Below are 15798 nucleotides of genomic sequence, written 5' to 3'. Positions count from 1 at the left end.
CGATCGGCTGACAATGCTAACCGATCGAACAGCCTACTCGATCGGCCGAGCTGTCCGATCGGCTGGGCTAGCCGATCGGCTGGCAGCATTAGCACTTGACAAAAACTTCACCGTATCTTGTCCTGCTTTAGATACAAACATACAAAACATATACACAACTATACAAAATATGACTACATGTTGACGGAAGCTACAGACGTTATTGCACTAACAGACTCCCCCTCGGATGTAGCTGTAGTTCCTTCCAACATAGTCTTTATTTCCTCCTGTTGCGTCTCCTTTCTTTTGCCTTTTGCCTTCTTTGTTCTGCTTTTTCTTCTAACATTCTTCTTCTTTTATGTGTGCCCTCAATTATCCACCATTTTCTATACTCTGGGTCGCCATCACGCTTTCTATCCCATTTCGGTATCTTGTTCTCTTTAGATTCGATTGGCTTCTGATTAGTAGGTGGCACAAACCCCATTCTTCTTTTTCCCAGCTCAGCAGCTCTTTTAGCTATCGCTTCAGATCTTTGACTTCGCTTGTAAACTTTTAAGAACTCATCAATTTCAAGATCTCTCCATTTCGTCTTCCAGTATCTTCCTGAATTGATTTCTTTGGCGAAGCAAACATCGACTACTCCTTGATATTGCATAGCTATCTCTTTGTCTTTCTTATCATAAACTATCTTGTTGACAAACAAGCAGTCTATGTCTTTCTTTGAACAGTTCACCAGCCCCATAGGATCCAAGATACAGATTCTTCGAGATTCTCCTGTGGACTTGTCATGCAAAGAGATCACTGCCTCAGCTGTAGATGGATTGTATAACCAAGCTTGAAATAGATCATGAAAGTCTTGTTCAATGGCTCTGAGAGGCATATTCTTCAAACACCTGGGAGGCTTTACATCCAAAGTAATATCTTTTTCTCCGTTCTCCAGGTAAGTAACAATTTGCTTTGGAAAATGTGGCTTCCAATCTGGATAATGATTCGCAGCTTGTTGTTTGATATAGATCCACAATTTCTGATCATGCTCACGCACTTCTGGACCGTAGTAATACTATTTAATGTTCTTTGTTACCACCAATGTATCTACGTCCCACCAAGTTAAAGTAGCAATATCAGCTAAGAACTCAAAATATTGAACTCCCTGATCCCGTCTGATAGCATAAACTTTAAGATCTTCTAAGTATCCCCAAGACAAGATGTCTCCCCAAGAAAGATCTTTGTTATGTGTGAAAAATTGAAGCGCCCTGAGAGTTTTTCTTTCCTTTGGCATGTTCTTGAATCACTTCTTTCTTTCTTCTGCAGGAATCTCTCTTGGAACTAGTTCAGGAATATCTTCAGTAGAAATCTTTTCTACAATCTTTCTCCTGATCTCATCTTCATTTTTATCTTTAAACAACTCTGCAAGCGATGGAAATGCCGCATCTTCCCCTTGATAATGAAAATCACATCTATCTTCCTCTGAATCTGAAGCACTTTCAACAATTACATCGTCATAATGATCAGCTTCATGGGGGTATCTGGGCTCAAAATCCTTTGCAGGGGACTGAGGAATTTCATCTTCAATGTCGAACTTGAACTTTCCATCTTCTAACCCCAATTCTTCAAGCATTTCAGCCCTTATTCTTGTAATCTCTACCTCTCCTTGTTGTTGAACATTTAAATAAAAGATGGTAGGATTTGAGAGAAGTACCTGATCAACAGGTTGCTTTCCAGATGATGATGCTTCATTCTGATCTTCATCCTCCTGTTCATTGATTTCGTTGTTCATTAACTCATCCACCTTTTCTTGAACAGCTGGATCTCTGATTAATAATCCAGAAGCACCTTGATCATTGTCATCATCGTCTTTGTCATCTTTATCATCTGGTTCGTCATCACCTTTATCATCATCTTTTTCTTCATCCTCCTCTTCTTCATCTCCAAACATCTCTATATCAGATTCTTCATCCACAATCTCACCACGAGCTATCCTTCCCTTCCTTTTTCAATCAAGAAACTTTAACAACTTGGCCACTTCTTTTGAATTGTATGGCACAGGGTAAGCATCACCAATTAGCACAAATTTATCTGTCTTCCACTCAAGTAGCAAAACTTCCCTGGCCTTTCTTTTTCTCTGAATAACTTCAATCCTTCGAAGAATATTTTCAACATCAAGAAGCTCAATAGGCTCACCAACAATTAAGAATTCTGGATCATGAGGCTCTTCAGCTTCAACCATCTCCTGATCATCTTCAACTTGTTCTTGAATTTCAACGACTTCAATCATTTCAACATCAGGTTGTGAAGAAGAACCACCAGCATCAAGTTGACTCGAAGATCCATCAACTATTTCAACTTCTTCAACCACACCTTTATTCTTTTGGTTTGCTTCTTCAGCTACACGACGTTCTCGCTCCATTCTTCTTTCATTTTCCTTTATCACATCAATTTCATCAAATGCAGCATGAATATTCATCTTTAGATGACTTTCAACTACAACAACTAGCATCTAAAGTTGTTGGTCTTTCATTACTTTATCAGCCTTCATAGCTTCCAATTCCAACTTCATAGCCTTCATCTCATTCGAAGAAGCTTCACTCATTTCACTAAGAAGCTGATTGAGCGACTGGTTCACATTCTCCAGTTCCTTTATCTTTGTATCCAAGGTTGATATCTCTAGTGTCAACAACTCAAACATTTTAGAACTATCATCGACATCATCCTTTATTTTGTTCATTCTTGCTTCTTTTTCTACCAGTGCTGCAACTATTTTATCATGTGCTATCATCAAATCTTCAACTTGTTTTCTCAGCATATCACGTTCCACCTCAGCTTTGCCTTTTTCTTTCTCCAACTTGTTGACCCTTTGAATTAGCTCTTTGACAACTTTATCATTGAACATATCGCTTTCTCCTGGAAGATCTTCTGAGAAAATACCAGTAGCAGGACCAATATTATCAAAATCAAAATTGAAATCTTCTTCTTTCTGATGTGATGAACCAGGAATATCTTGTTGAGCAGATTTAGGAGTGGCAGCTTTGAAGCCTGTGATCTCGACATAATCGTCATCACCTGTCTTCTCTTCTGTTCCAACAACTGGAACTTCTTTTGTTTTTGCCTCTGGTTCTTTTGGAATATCAACACTTGGAGACTTTTCTTTCTGCACATGTTGAACTTTCTTTCCTTCTTTATCCTTTTGTGACTCAGCTCCTAATTTCTTTGATCTGACATTTCTTGGAATTACACCAACTGGAGCTTCCTTTCGTTTCTTTCTTTGCTTCTTTGACTTTTCAGGATCATATGGAGAATCTTCTTCATCTGATCCCTTTTGTTTCTTTGAAGGTCTTTTCTTCAATTGAGCTTTTCCTCTACCAAGAGTTTCAGGAATTAGTTCAGACTCAGATTGAGTAGCTTCAGAATCTCCATCACTTGAACCACTTTGATCTCTTGTTTCTGGTTCAACCCTTGTAACCTTTTCAGCATGAACACTTGTTCCTTGAGCTTGTTGTGCTGCAATCTCTTCGTTCTTTTTCAAATAACTTTCCAAAGTTTGCTTTAACAACTCAGCACCTTGTTCAATCACCACAGATGCCTCTACAACTGTCTCATCAACTAGCTTCTGTTGTGGCTTTCCAGAAGACCCTACAAGACAAGCATATACAACAAGATTAGTAATATTTAAACAATATGTGATCTAATTGTCTTAATGCTCCCCCTTTCACTATACCTTTTTCTCTATCTTTAGGAAAAACAACCGCAGGGGATGAGTTAGGTGTCCTTTTCCTTTTTCCATCTCTAACAAACCACCACCTAGTCTTTTTCTCAACCATCTCATTCATCTTTGTGTCTTCATTGTCAGAATTACTATCGTCATGCCTCCACTTATCGTTTTCAGGAGCAACATATTCTTTATCTTTTATTCTGCAAATCATCTGCTTGGTTTTTGCATCCTTATCTTTTGTAATTCTACCAATTGTGACCTTATTTACAATGCTCATCTCCATCACATCCTCAAAGTCCTTCGGAAGATCTTTGATTTTATCATTTAAAATCATCATGATGAATCTAGGATACATGATGTATTTGTCTCCTCCAGCTTGGCAATTTTCCTTCATATACTCAAAAATTATTTGAGAAATGTTGTATTTTCTGTTCAACACCAAGCTTGCTATGATGTTCATGATATAATCAGCAACCTCATCATAAGCACCCTTTCTATGACCCAACGAATGCACCATACAATGCATCAAGTACCGATATGCTTTGGAGAAACATCTTTTGTACATCTTTCCATTTATGTACCCCGTGAAACCCATTCTGCACCACAAACCTTTTACAAGACGTTCTGACATGATTGTCGGATCATCATCAGAATCTTATAGATCAAGAACCCTTCTTACATCTGCAACACTGAATTCAATCTCAACATCTATATCTTTTCCATTTTTGTCCTTCTTTGTTAATACAGCATGAATCTTTTTATCTATTTCATCAAACCTTGCTGTATCCTAGTATGCTCTAACATGTGATTCATAAACCACAGTTTTATCAGACATCGCTTTAGCAATTCTGCTCTCTCTCAAGAATGTTGCCATCTTTTCTACAACAGTACCAGCTGTCGATTCAGTATCGAGTGCACAAGGTATATTATGACCCTTGTCCTTTTCTTTTCCTCGTCCCTGTAAAAATATTCAGAATTAATCATTTGAACAAGAATAAAGACATAAGGATGAAAAATTTTGAAAAAATTTTCTAACACTTGGAATTTCTTTGTGATAACACTACAGAATCGACTGGCCTGTTCGATCGAGGAGCATTGCTGTTCGATCGGCTGGGAATGAATAGAGTGACAATGCCTGTTCGATCGGCTGGGCTAGCCGATCGGCTGGCAATTTATGTCAAAGAAGTTCTTACAAATGGTGTCCGATCGGCTAGCAAATGCTCTTCGATCGGCTGGCAAACTTATGCACAGAAATCTAGGTGAAGAAAGAATGCTATCCCTTCAACAAGTAATGCTGCACGATTGGCTAGCATATGCTTTTCAATAGGTTAGCAATTCCTGTTCGATCGGCTGGTCCAGCCGATCGGCTGGCACATTGCTGCTCGATCGGCTGGTCTAGCCGATCGGCTGGCAATGCTGTCATGCTGTTCGATCGGCTAGCAATTGCTGTTCGATCGGCTGGTCTAGCCGATAGGCTAGCAAAGCTATGATCAAACAGTATTCAAAGGATTCTAACACACAGATTTCATAGCAATCATTTGGTACAAATTTCAAGGCATCAACATTAAACTACCCTATACATCAACATAAACACATGATCTATATTGCTGCTCGATCGGTTGGTCTAGCCGATCCGCTAGCACATTGCTATTCGATCGGCTTGTCTAGCCAATCGGCTAGCAAATGTCACAGAATCGGCTAAGGACAAACACTATCAGATGCTTCAAAAATTTTATCATCAAATATACAAATTAAGCACAGATCTAGAATCCTAATGATGTCGCGATCAAAACCCTATGCTTATCTTTATCTAAAACATCCTAAACAGTGTCTAATTTCATGAAAAAGCCACCGACTACCGTAACCACCTAATCTCAGATCAATCAAGTTCAAGCATGATTTTTCAAAAATTGAAACGGTAAACATGTAGATCTTGTCATTGCGATCAAAACCCTATAACCAGATTTCATCAACAATTCCTAAATCTTCCTAAATCTGAGATTAAAGGTCCGACAGATGAAGAACATGAAGAACAATATGAATTTCAAAGATTTGGAAGTGAAACACATACCTTTGCCATTGAATATGATGAGCAAACCAACAAATCAATGATATGTTGCAAAGAGAATCAAATAATTAGTGAAAAACAGAGAATCGGCTGAGAGAGTTCTTGTTCGATCGAAGTACGTAAACGTTCAAATGAAGCAAGAACCACTATTTATAGGGTGGTAATGGAACGGCTAGGCTGTTCGATCGGCTGGTCCAGCCGATCGGCTGGCCTGTTCGATCCAAGACACTTTAACTTTCAAACCGATTTGACTTTTTGACCTTTTTCACATTATCAGTGTTCGAGAAATCCACTTAAGTATCTAGGTCCAAGTTAATGACCCTAGGTACTTAATTTGTCTACCAAGTTCAACTTTATGACCTTGGTTGACCCGAAGCAAAAACAAACTGATGTTTTGATCAAACATTTTTCTGAAAATTTACAAGTTTCAACTTAATGAACTTGCATTTTGACCTTTTATTATTTCTGTTTGAATCAATAGTTAGCTCCAAACTTGTTTTTCAGCTCAGAACAACTTCCTGCAACTTGCATCAGACTGTGAATCTGAAGATCAACCCTCCGCTTTGGTTTGACAAAAATAAAACAGAAATGCAAAATCTTTTTGAGTTTTCAATGCAGATTCTAAACTAGAAGAGTATAACTGAAACTAAAAGACAGAATGTAATGAAAGAAATCTATTTACAAACATATTTTTTTGGTGAGCGTGTTAGGGAATCATATCGGCTACCAACATGTTACAAGTACCGTTAAGCTTAATTCATACTCAGAATTAAACAATTCACCTAGATTGTCGATATACTGATCCATTTTAAGTTTTCCCACAGATTTCAATTTATTCAGGATACGATTTAGATGTCTTATAAACTTAACTCATTCATGTGTCCCACCTTTTGAATATACTCCCGTATCAAGTTCCCAGTATTCAGTCTTACAGATGAGTATACCACAGATGATATCTGTAAGGGGTTAAATGCGAGGGCCGTGAGAGCTCAGGTCGATACTTCCGTATACGCAGAGAGATGACGGCTTCGACTTTTTGGTGTGTCCCCTTTAGAGGATCTTTTAATTTCAACAGCAGCGACTATCAATTTTATTGTTTCATCAGCTTGCTGAGGGTGATGCTATGTTTCAAGCATTTTGCAGAATGTATTATTCGGGGACTAGGTCAGAACTTCCATTCAGCAGAAGTCCCGGAATAATACCCCAGATATCACTGATGTAACACCCCGAAAATATAAATCTTTATATTAAAGATTTTAAACGAATAAATAAACAAGAATCAACCAACTAGGAGTTTTAACCTAGTTAATTACAAGTCCTAAAATAAGTCATAATAGGGCTAAAACACTAAAACTTAAGGTTTTACCAAAATTGAGGGTTTAAACTTGTCAAAAACTCAAATTATGTTACTAATAGTAACAAAACAAACCAAACATCCCAAAATTGGGAGTCTGGTCGATCAAAGAACAAGCAGGGGGCGACATTCCCCATTCCCAAACCCTAACATCAAGCAAATCTCTAAATTGAAGCCTCAAATCAGCCCTAAATCAAGTCTTGAACACGAATTAGTGATCCCCTTGTAGTGAGGATCATAAAGGTATGTAAAATCTTGATATTTTGTTCCATCTTGAATTCTTGGTTAAGTGTGAAAAACAAGAAATTCAACTCGATCGTTGATGCATGGCTGAAATTAGAAGGGTTATGAGGTTTAGGATCAAACCCTAGATGATTTCTTGACATAACCTTGTATGATACTTGTAGGGTTACATAATCACCATTGTAGGTGAGTAGTGAACTCCAAGAAACTTGATAAATGCAGAATTTAAAACTCTTGTTCTAGCACAATCTGAAATTTGGAAGTGATTTCTGAAATGTTAATGATAAGATATGTGCAAAGTTGTTTAATTAAAGTGAAATTCGATGAAAATTATGAACTTGGTAATGTTTGTAGGAAAATTTTACCCGTTAGGTGTTTGTTGAAATGCCTAAGTGAGGATTTAAATGTAAAATTTTGATAAAAACGCAGATTTGATAATGGTCCATAATGATGTGATTGTGGTCATAAAAAGAGTTCTAAACATGTTTTAAACTGAAATTTCTAGGCAAAGAGTCCGAATCGTCAAGCGGACAAGCCGAAGGGAATCCACGGGGAAAGGGCGTGCTCTAACGGTACGAAAATACCGTTTCGTTACGTAAAGGTTAATTATTGTGTTTTTTTAATGTCATAGTATAAAGCATGGTAAACAGGATAGACCCTTGTGTCACGAAAGAGACTTTGCGTCTTAAACAAGTGAATGGGTCAAAACATGTGATAAGCATGAAATCTTGCATGTCCTGAATGGTGTGTAAATTCAGCACCCAAACGGGTCAAACAAGTTTTGGCAATAAGCACGAAGCAAGACACTATTATATAAGGCATGATTTTACATGACGTGTAAGTCGTGTAGCGAATACAATAAACAAATTGAGAAACTTTGCTCTTAATATGGGAGTTAAAGTTTAGAAATTTGACGCATGACCATAGCACAAACGACTAAACTAGAAGCCTTGGAATTTAGTTTGTAAGCTAATCCGTAGGCATACCCTTATGAGAATAGTGGGGTATTATCATAAATAAATTACGAGTATGGAAAGAAATTAGCCCGGTCGCTTAACAATTTATGTGAAATTTAGCTGTTTTGACGCACGAAAAGAATCAGCAAAACTGCATTTGAAATAAAGGAGTTTTGTACAGGGCACACCGTAAATTACGGTGGTACCGTAATTTACGGTGGCCATTATTCTGCTACGGTGGGATCCTACTGGTTTACGGTAGGCTCCAAATTGTCTAGAAGCCACTGTAACTTACGGTGACACCGTAAGTTACGGTGGAGCCCAGTTTGATGTGATTTCTATTTTAATTTTTTTTTGAACACGCGATCAAAGCTGATTGAATACGTGAAATTTTAGAATCATAATGCTAATGCTTGTTTAAAATATCTAGCTTTCAGGTACCCAAGAAAAAGGATGATGATCAAGCAATCGCGTCGAACCGAACACACAATACAACGCTTCCGCGCTTGATCTTTTGTTTTGTTACTATGTAAACACTTGTAGCTTTTACCTTGAACATCGTTTGGTAGGTTAAACATGTGAATGTTATAACTAGTTGGTTTTTAAATCTTGAAACAATTTTGTAAACTCTGAAGTTTTGGCACGAAATGTAAGGTTCTAACTTATAAATTTTAGTATTATACACGGGGTCTTACAAGTTGGTAATCAGAGCCCAAGGTTGCCAATAAGTGTTCGGTTCAAGCTTGATCAAGCATCCGGTAAGAGTTAGTCGTTTAAGTAGAAATTAGAGAATATAGAAATAAATCATGAACAAATATGCAGAAAAGGGTGTGTAAGCTCACTCAAATACAAGAAATGCATGAAACAAGAATGATTAAATCAAGTTATGAACTTGATGAAATCAAAACAAGTAAAGCATGTGTTACAAATGGAATGTTTAACAATATATGTAAACATTTCAGTACTAAAGATGGCGGGCGGAGGTGATGGTGATGCGGTGCCAAGAGTCACCGAACAAATGAGAATAGTGATTGCCGATGAGGTTGGAAAGGCGATCGAAAACAGTTTATCGAACTTCATTGATAAAATCCAAAACACGGTTTTATCAGTAGTAGAAGAGAGAATCAAGAAGCTAGAGGATAATTCGAATCTAGCAAAGGAAAAATCTGGAGGACGAAAGCCTTGTTCATACAAGGAATTCATGGCTTGTAAACCACCCATATATAATGGGGAGGTTGATCCAATTGTGTGTCAACGATGGATAGGCGATATCGAGGGAGTATTCGAGAGAACCCATTGCGATGAGAACGACTACGTAGCTTATGGTACGGGTCAATTAAGAGGTCAAGCAAAAGACTGGTGGGATAATAAAAAGAAGGAGATTGGAAGTGAAGCGGCTAAGACCATGACATGGGAGGAGTTTAAGACGCCGTTTCTTAAACACCATAGTCCCAAAGCGGTCATAAACAAGATCAAGGAAGAGTTCATGCAACTCAGACACAAAGGTGAATCCATAGACAAGATCACGGGGATGTTTATGGACAAGATGAAGTTCTGCGATGATCTGATAACGAATGAAGAGCAAAAGGTTTATTACTACCATAACATGCTAAGTGCAGAGTATAGGGAGTTCATCACCCCTTCAAAATACGAGACCCTTACCGAGATTGTCAATGCCGCTCGGGAAAGGGAAATCGAACTGAAAAAGAGTATAGAACGAGGTGAACGAAGGGCACAAGACGTAAATCCAAGCCCTACCAAGAAAGCAAGAACGAATGAAACAACGAAGAAATCAGATACAAAGGGTGGTACACCAAGTTGCAAGATTTGTGGCAAGAATCATAAGGGTGAATGTCGCTTCAAAGATAAGCCTTGTCCCATATGTCGAAAAACGGGACATATGGCTATATCATGCCTGGAGAAAGTGACTGTTTGTTACAACTGTTACCGAACGGGCCACAAGAGATCGGAATGCCCGGAACTGGTTGGAAAGAAAGAAGGGCAAGACTCGAAAGGTGAAGCCTCGAAAGCAAAAGCAAGATCTTTCCAATTGACCGCTGCTGAAGTAAAGGTCGAACCTGATGTGGTCTCAGGTATATTCACTGTAAACTCAATTCCCGCACGTGTGTTATTTGTACTGGTGCGAATAAATCCTTTGTTTCATATGGGTTTATTCGGCACCCTTCATTTGTTCTAACAAAATTACCTATGCCTTTAGAAGTAGAGATAGGTAATAACAAAAGCTTTATTGTTTGCGATGTATGTGAAAACTGTACAATGAACAATGATGACGAGGAATACGCAATAGACTTGATTCCGATGTCGATGGGAGAATTCCAAGTGATAGTGGGAATGGATTGGCTATCCCGTTACCACGCGAAAGTGGTTTGTTTCCGAAAGGAAATAAAACTAACGTCTCCTAGTGGAAAACATGTTACGATATATGGTGAAAAAGGAGGTAACCCGGTGATATGCACAATGCTAGAAGCCCATAAACTCATGAAACATGGATGCAAGGCCTATATGGTATATGCAAGCGAAACGGAAAAAGAACCCCTCAAAATTGAGAATGTACCGGTGGTGCGAGATTATGAAGATGTGTTTCCGGAAGAACTACCAGGGATACCACCAAAACGGGAGGTAGAGTTCGGAATCGAGTTGATTCCGGGCGCGAAACCCGTGGCCAAGGCGCCATACCGACTTGCACCGTCGGAGTTACAAGAATTGATGTCTCAAATTCAGGAATTTCTTGACAAGGGGTTTATCCGACCGAGTGTGTCTCCGTGGGGCGCACCAGTCTTATTCGTGAAAAAGAAGGATGGCAGTATGCGCATGTGTATCGATTACCGAGAGTTAAACAAACTCACGGTGAAGAATCGATACCCACTTCCAAGAATTGATGATTTATTTGACCAATTACAAGGAGCAAGTTGGTTCTCCAAAATTGATCTCCGATCTGGTTATCACCAATTGAAAGTCAAGGAGGAAGACGTACCGAAGACGGCCTTTCGTACACGGTACGGGCATTATGAGTTCCTTGTAATGCCCTTTGGATTGACAAATGCACCCGCGGCTTTCATGGACCTCATGAACCGGGTTTGCAAACCCATGCTAGATAAGTCGGTAATCGTATTTATCGATGACATTTTGGTATATTCGAAGAATGAAGCTGAGCATGTGTGTCATTTGCGGGAAGTATTAGACACCCTCAGACGAGAAAAGCTATATGCAAAATTTTCTAAGTGCGCTTTCTGGCTAAGAGGGGTGCAATTTCTTGGACATATCGTTAGTACCGATGGAGTACTAGTGGATCCGTCCAAGGTGGAAGCGGTGTCAAAATGGAACCCTCCAAGAAACCCCTCAGAATCCGAAGCTTTTTAGGGCTTGCGGGATATTATCGGAAATTCATACAGGATTTCTCCAAAATTGCCTTGCCATTGACCAAACTGACTCGCAAGGAGGAAAAGTTTGTATGGGGCGTTAAGCAAGAGGAAGCTTTCCAAACGCTCAAAGAAAGGTTGACCCACGCTCCGGTGTTGACATTACCGGAAGGGACTGACGACATGGAAGTTTACTCGAATGCTTCCCATTTAGGGCTCGGGTGTGTTTTGATGCAACGAGGTAAGGTCATCGCCTACGCCTCGAGGCAATTGACGGTTCATGAAAAGAAATACCCGGTTCACGACTTGGAATTGGCGGCGGTGGTGTTTGCCTTAAAGATATGGAGGCATTATTTGTACGGGGTAAAATTTACAATTTTTACCGACCATAAAAGCTTGAAATATTTCTTCGACCATAAGGAATTAAACATGAGACAAAGGCGGTGGTTGGAAACAGTCAAAGATTTCGATTGTGAAATACATTACCACCTTGGGAAGGCCAATGTAGTGGCCGATGCGCTGAGTCGCAAAGCAGATTATACCCCGATACGGGTACGATCAATGCAACTTGTTGTGACTTCAAGCTTACTAGAACGAATTCGAGAAGCGCAGGATGAAGCTGTAAAGGCGGAAAACTGGAAAAAAGAAAGAATTATCGGCCAAGTTAAAGACCTTGAGATAGGCAGTCACGGCCTAAAGACTCGTTTTAATAGAATCTGGGTCCCTAAAACATGTGAGGTTAAGAAGCTTCTACTTGATGAAGCTCATAAATCCCGTTATTCCATTCATCCGGGAGCGACCAAGATGTATAATGACTTGAAGCAAAACTATTGGTGGCCCGGAATGAAGCGGAACACCGTGAAATACGTGGAAAAGTGTTTGACTTGCCTACAAGTTAAGGCGGAACACCAAAAGCCATATGGTAAACTTCAACCGTTAGAAATCCCGGTTTGGAAAGGGAGCAAATTACGATGGACCTATTGACCAAACTGCCTAAAACAAGCCGTGGTTTTGATGCTATATGGGTAGTCGTGGATAGGTTAACTAAAAGTGCTCACTTCATTCCGATTCGTGAGACTTATACGTCTAAGAAAATGTCGGAAGTATACACCAATGAAATCATAGCAAGGCATGGGGTACCGATATCCATTGTGTCAGACAGAGATACTCGGTTTACTTCGAAATTCTGGCGTGAATTCCAAGAACAAATGGGAACTAAATTGTTCCTTAGCACTGCTTACCATCCACAAACGGATGGGCAGAGGAAAGAACAATACAAACGTTGGGAGATATGCTGCGGGCTTGCATTATTGACTTTGGAGGTAGTTGGGATGTCCATTTACCCTTGGTCGAATTTGCATATAACAATAGCTATCACACGAGTATTAAAATGGCCCCGTATGAGCTATTATATGGCAGAAAATGTCAGACTCCGGTATGTTGGGGAGAAGTGGGTCCGCGGGGGCTAGCACCTGCCGATATACTCCGAACTACAAATGCGAAAATCGACATAGTTCGGGCATACTTGAAAGCGGCTCAAGACCGGCAAAAGGCATATGCAGATAAAAGAAATAGGCCAATTGAATTTCAGGTTGGCGATATGGTTATGCTAAAAGTTTCCCCATGGAAGGGTATTATTAGATTCAGAAAAAGGGGAAAACTAAGCCCAAGATTTATTGGGCCATTTAGAGTCACTGAACGGGTTGGTAAAGTGGCATATCGTCTTGAATTACCCGAAGAGTTGAGTGGGATACATAACACATTCCACGTGTCACATCTTCGAAAATGTTTGGCCGATGAGACCGCTCATATCCACAACGATGATATCGAGGTGGATAACAGCCTCAACTATGTAGTAAGACCTATTGCGATTTTAGATCGTAAGGTGAAAACCCTAAGGAACAAAGAGATTAACCAAGTGAGAGTCAAATGGGAACACAAGAAAGGGGCGGATACCACATGGGAATCCGAAGAGGAGATGCAACGGCTATACCCTACTTTATTCGGTACGTGATTCGGTTTCGGGGACGAAATCCCTTTTAAGGGGGGTGGACTTGTAACACCCCGAAAATATAAATCTTTATATTAAAGATTTTAAACGAATAAATAAATGAGAATCAACCAACTAGGAGTTTTAACCTAGTTAATTACAAGTCCTAAAATAAGTCATAATAGGGCTAAAACACTAAAACTTAAGGTTTTACCAAAATTGAGGGTTTAAACTTGTCAAAAACTCAAATTATGTTACTAATAGTAACAAAACAAACCAAACATCCCAAAATTGGGAGTCTGGTCAATCAAAGAACAAGCAGGGGGCGACATTCCCCATTCCCAAACCCTAACATCAAGCAAATCTCTAAATTGAAGCCTCAAATCAGCCCTAAATCAAGTCTTGAACACGAATTAGTGATCCCCTTGTAGTGAGGATCATAAAGGTATGTAAAATCTTGATATTTTGTTCCATCTTGAATTCTTGGTTAAGTGTGAAAAACAAGAAATTCAACTCGATCGTTGATGCATGGCTGAAATTAGAAGGGTTATGAGGTTTAGGATCAAACCCTAGATGATTTCTTGACATAACCTTGTATGATACTTGTAGGGTTACATAATCACCATTGTAGGTGAGTAGTGAACTCCAAGAAACTTGATAAATGCAGAATTTAAAACTCTTGTTCTAGCACAATCTGAAATTTGGAAGTGATTTCTGAAATGTTAATGATAAGATATGTGCAAAGTTGTTTAATTAAAGTGAAATTCGATGAAAATTATGAACTTGGTAATGTTTGTAGGAAAATATTACCCGTTAGGTGTTTGTTGAAATGCCTAAGTGAGGATTTAAATGTAAAATTTTGATAAAAACGCAGATTTGATAATGGTCCATAATGATGTGATTGTGGTCATAAAAAGAGTTCTAAACATGTTGTAAACTGAAATTTCTAGGCAAAGAGTCCGGATCGTCAAGCGGACAAGCCGAAGGGAATCCACGGGGAAAGGGCGTGCTCTAAAGGTACGAAAATACCGTTTCGTTACGTAAAGGTTAATTATTGTTTTTTTAATGTCATAGTATAAAGCATGGTAAACAGGATAGACCCTTGTGTCACGAAAGAGACTTTGCGTCTTAAACAAGTGAATGGGTCAAAACATGTGATAAGCATGAAATCTTGCATGTCCTGAATGGTGTGTAAATTCAGCACCCAAACGGGTCAAACAAGTTTTGGTAATAAGCACGAAGCAAGACACTATTATATAAGGCATGATTTTACATGACGTGTAAGTCATGTAGCGAATACAATAAACAAATTGAGAAACTTTGCTCTTAATATGGGAGTTAAAGTTTAGAAATTTGACGCATGACCATAGCACAAACGACTAAACTAGAAGCCTTGGAATTTAGTTTGTAAGCTAATCCGTAGGCATACCCTTACGAGTATGGAAAGAAATTAGCCCGGTCGCTTAACAATTTATGTGAAGTTTAGCTGTTTTGACGCACGAAAAGGATCAGCAAAACTGCATTTGAAACAAAGGAGTTTTGTACAGGGCACACCGTAAATTACGGTGGTACCGTAATTTACGGTGGCCATTATTCTGCTACGGTGGGATCCTACTGGTTTACGGTAGGCTCCAAATTGTCCAGAAGCCACCGTAACTTACGGTGACACCGTAAGTTACGGTGGAGCCCAGTTTGATGTGATTTCTATTTTAATTTTTTTTTTGAACACGCGATCAAAGCTGATTGAATACGTGAAATTTTAGAATCATAATGCTAATGCTTGTTTAAAATATCTAGCTTTCAGGTACCCAAGAAAAAGGATGATGATCAAGCAATCGAGTCGAACCGAACACACAACACAACGCTTCCGCGCTTGATCTTTTGTTACTATGTAAACACTTGTAGCTTTTACCTTGAACATCGTTTGGTAGGTTAAACATGTGAATGTTGTAACTAGTTGGTTTTTAAATCTTGAAACAATTTTGTAAACTCTGAAGTTTTGGCACGAAATGTAAGGTTCTAACTTATAAATTTTAGTATTATACACGGGGTCTTACAACTGAGTATAAAGACCTAGTATCTCAGAATAAGGGACCTATCAAACGAGATTTCAGGGGTT

The 15798-nt window shown here is 39.1% G+C and overlaps 1 protein-coding gene across 1 annotated transcript; it reads right to left on the bottom strand.

Moving 5' to 3' along the window:
- Positions 1 to 1267: 1267 nt before the first annotated feature.
- LOC110896211 (trigger factor-like) lies at positions 1268 to 1915 on the bottom strand. Its single transcript, XM_022143675.1, has one exon. The coding sequence runs from the start codon at positions 1913 to 1915 to the stop codon at positions 1268 to 1270; it is 648 nt and encodes a 215-aa protein (XP_021999367.1).
- Positions 1916 to 15798: the final 13883 nt, after the last annotated feature.

The sequence above is a fragment of the Helianthus annuus genome, chromosome 11 (assembly GCF_002127325.2).
Source record: "Helianthus annuus cultivar XRQ/B chromosome 11, HanXRQr2.0-SUNRISE, whole genome shotgun sequence".
NCBI classification, from domain to species: Eukaryota; Viridiplantae; Streptophyta; class Magnoliopsida; order Asterales; family Asteraceae; genus Helianthus; species Helianthus annuus.
The sequence above is the reverse complement of the archived record's forward strand: the minus strand, read 5'-3'. Positions and strand labels throughout refer to the sequence as shown.

Bases quoted from the DNA above. Each gene is read 5' to 3' on its own strand.
- LOC110896211 (XM_022143675.1), bottom strand. From the start codon at position 1,915: ATGTTTGGAGATGAAGAAGAGGAGGATGAAGAAAAAGATGATGATAAA.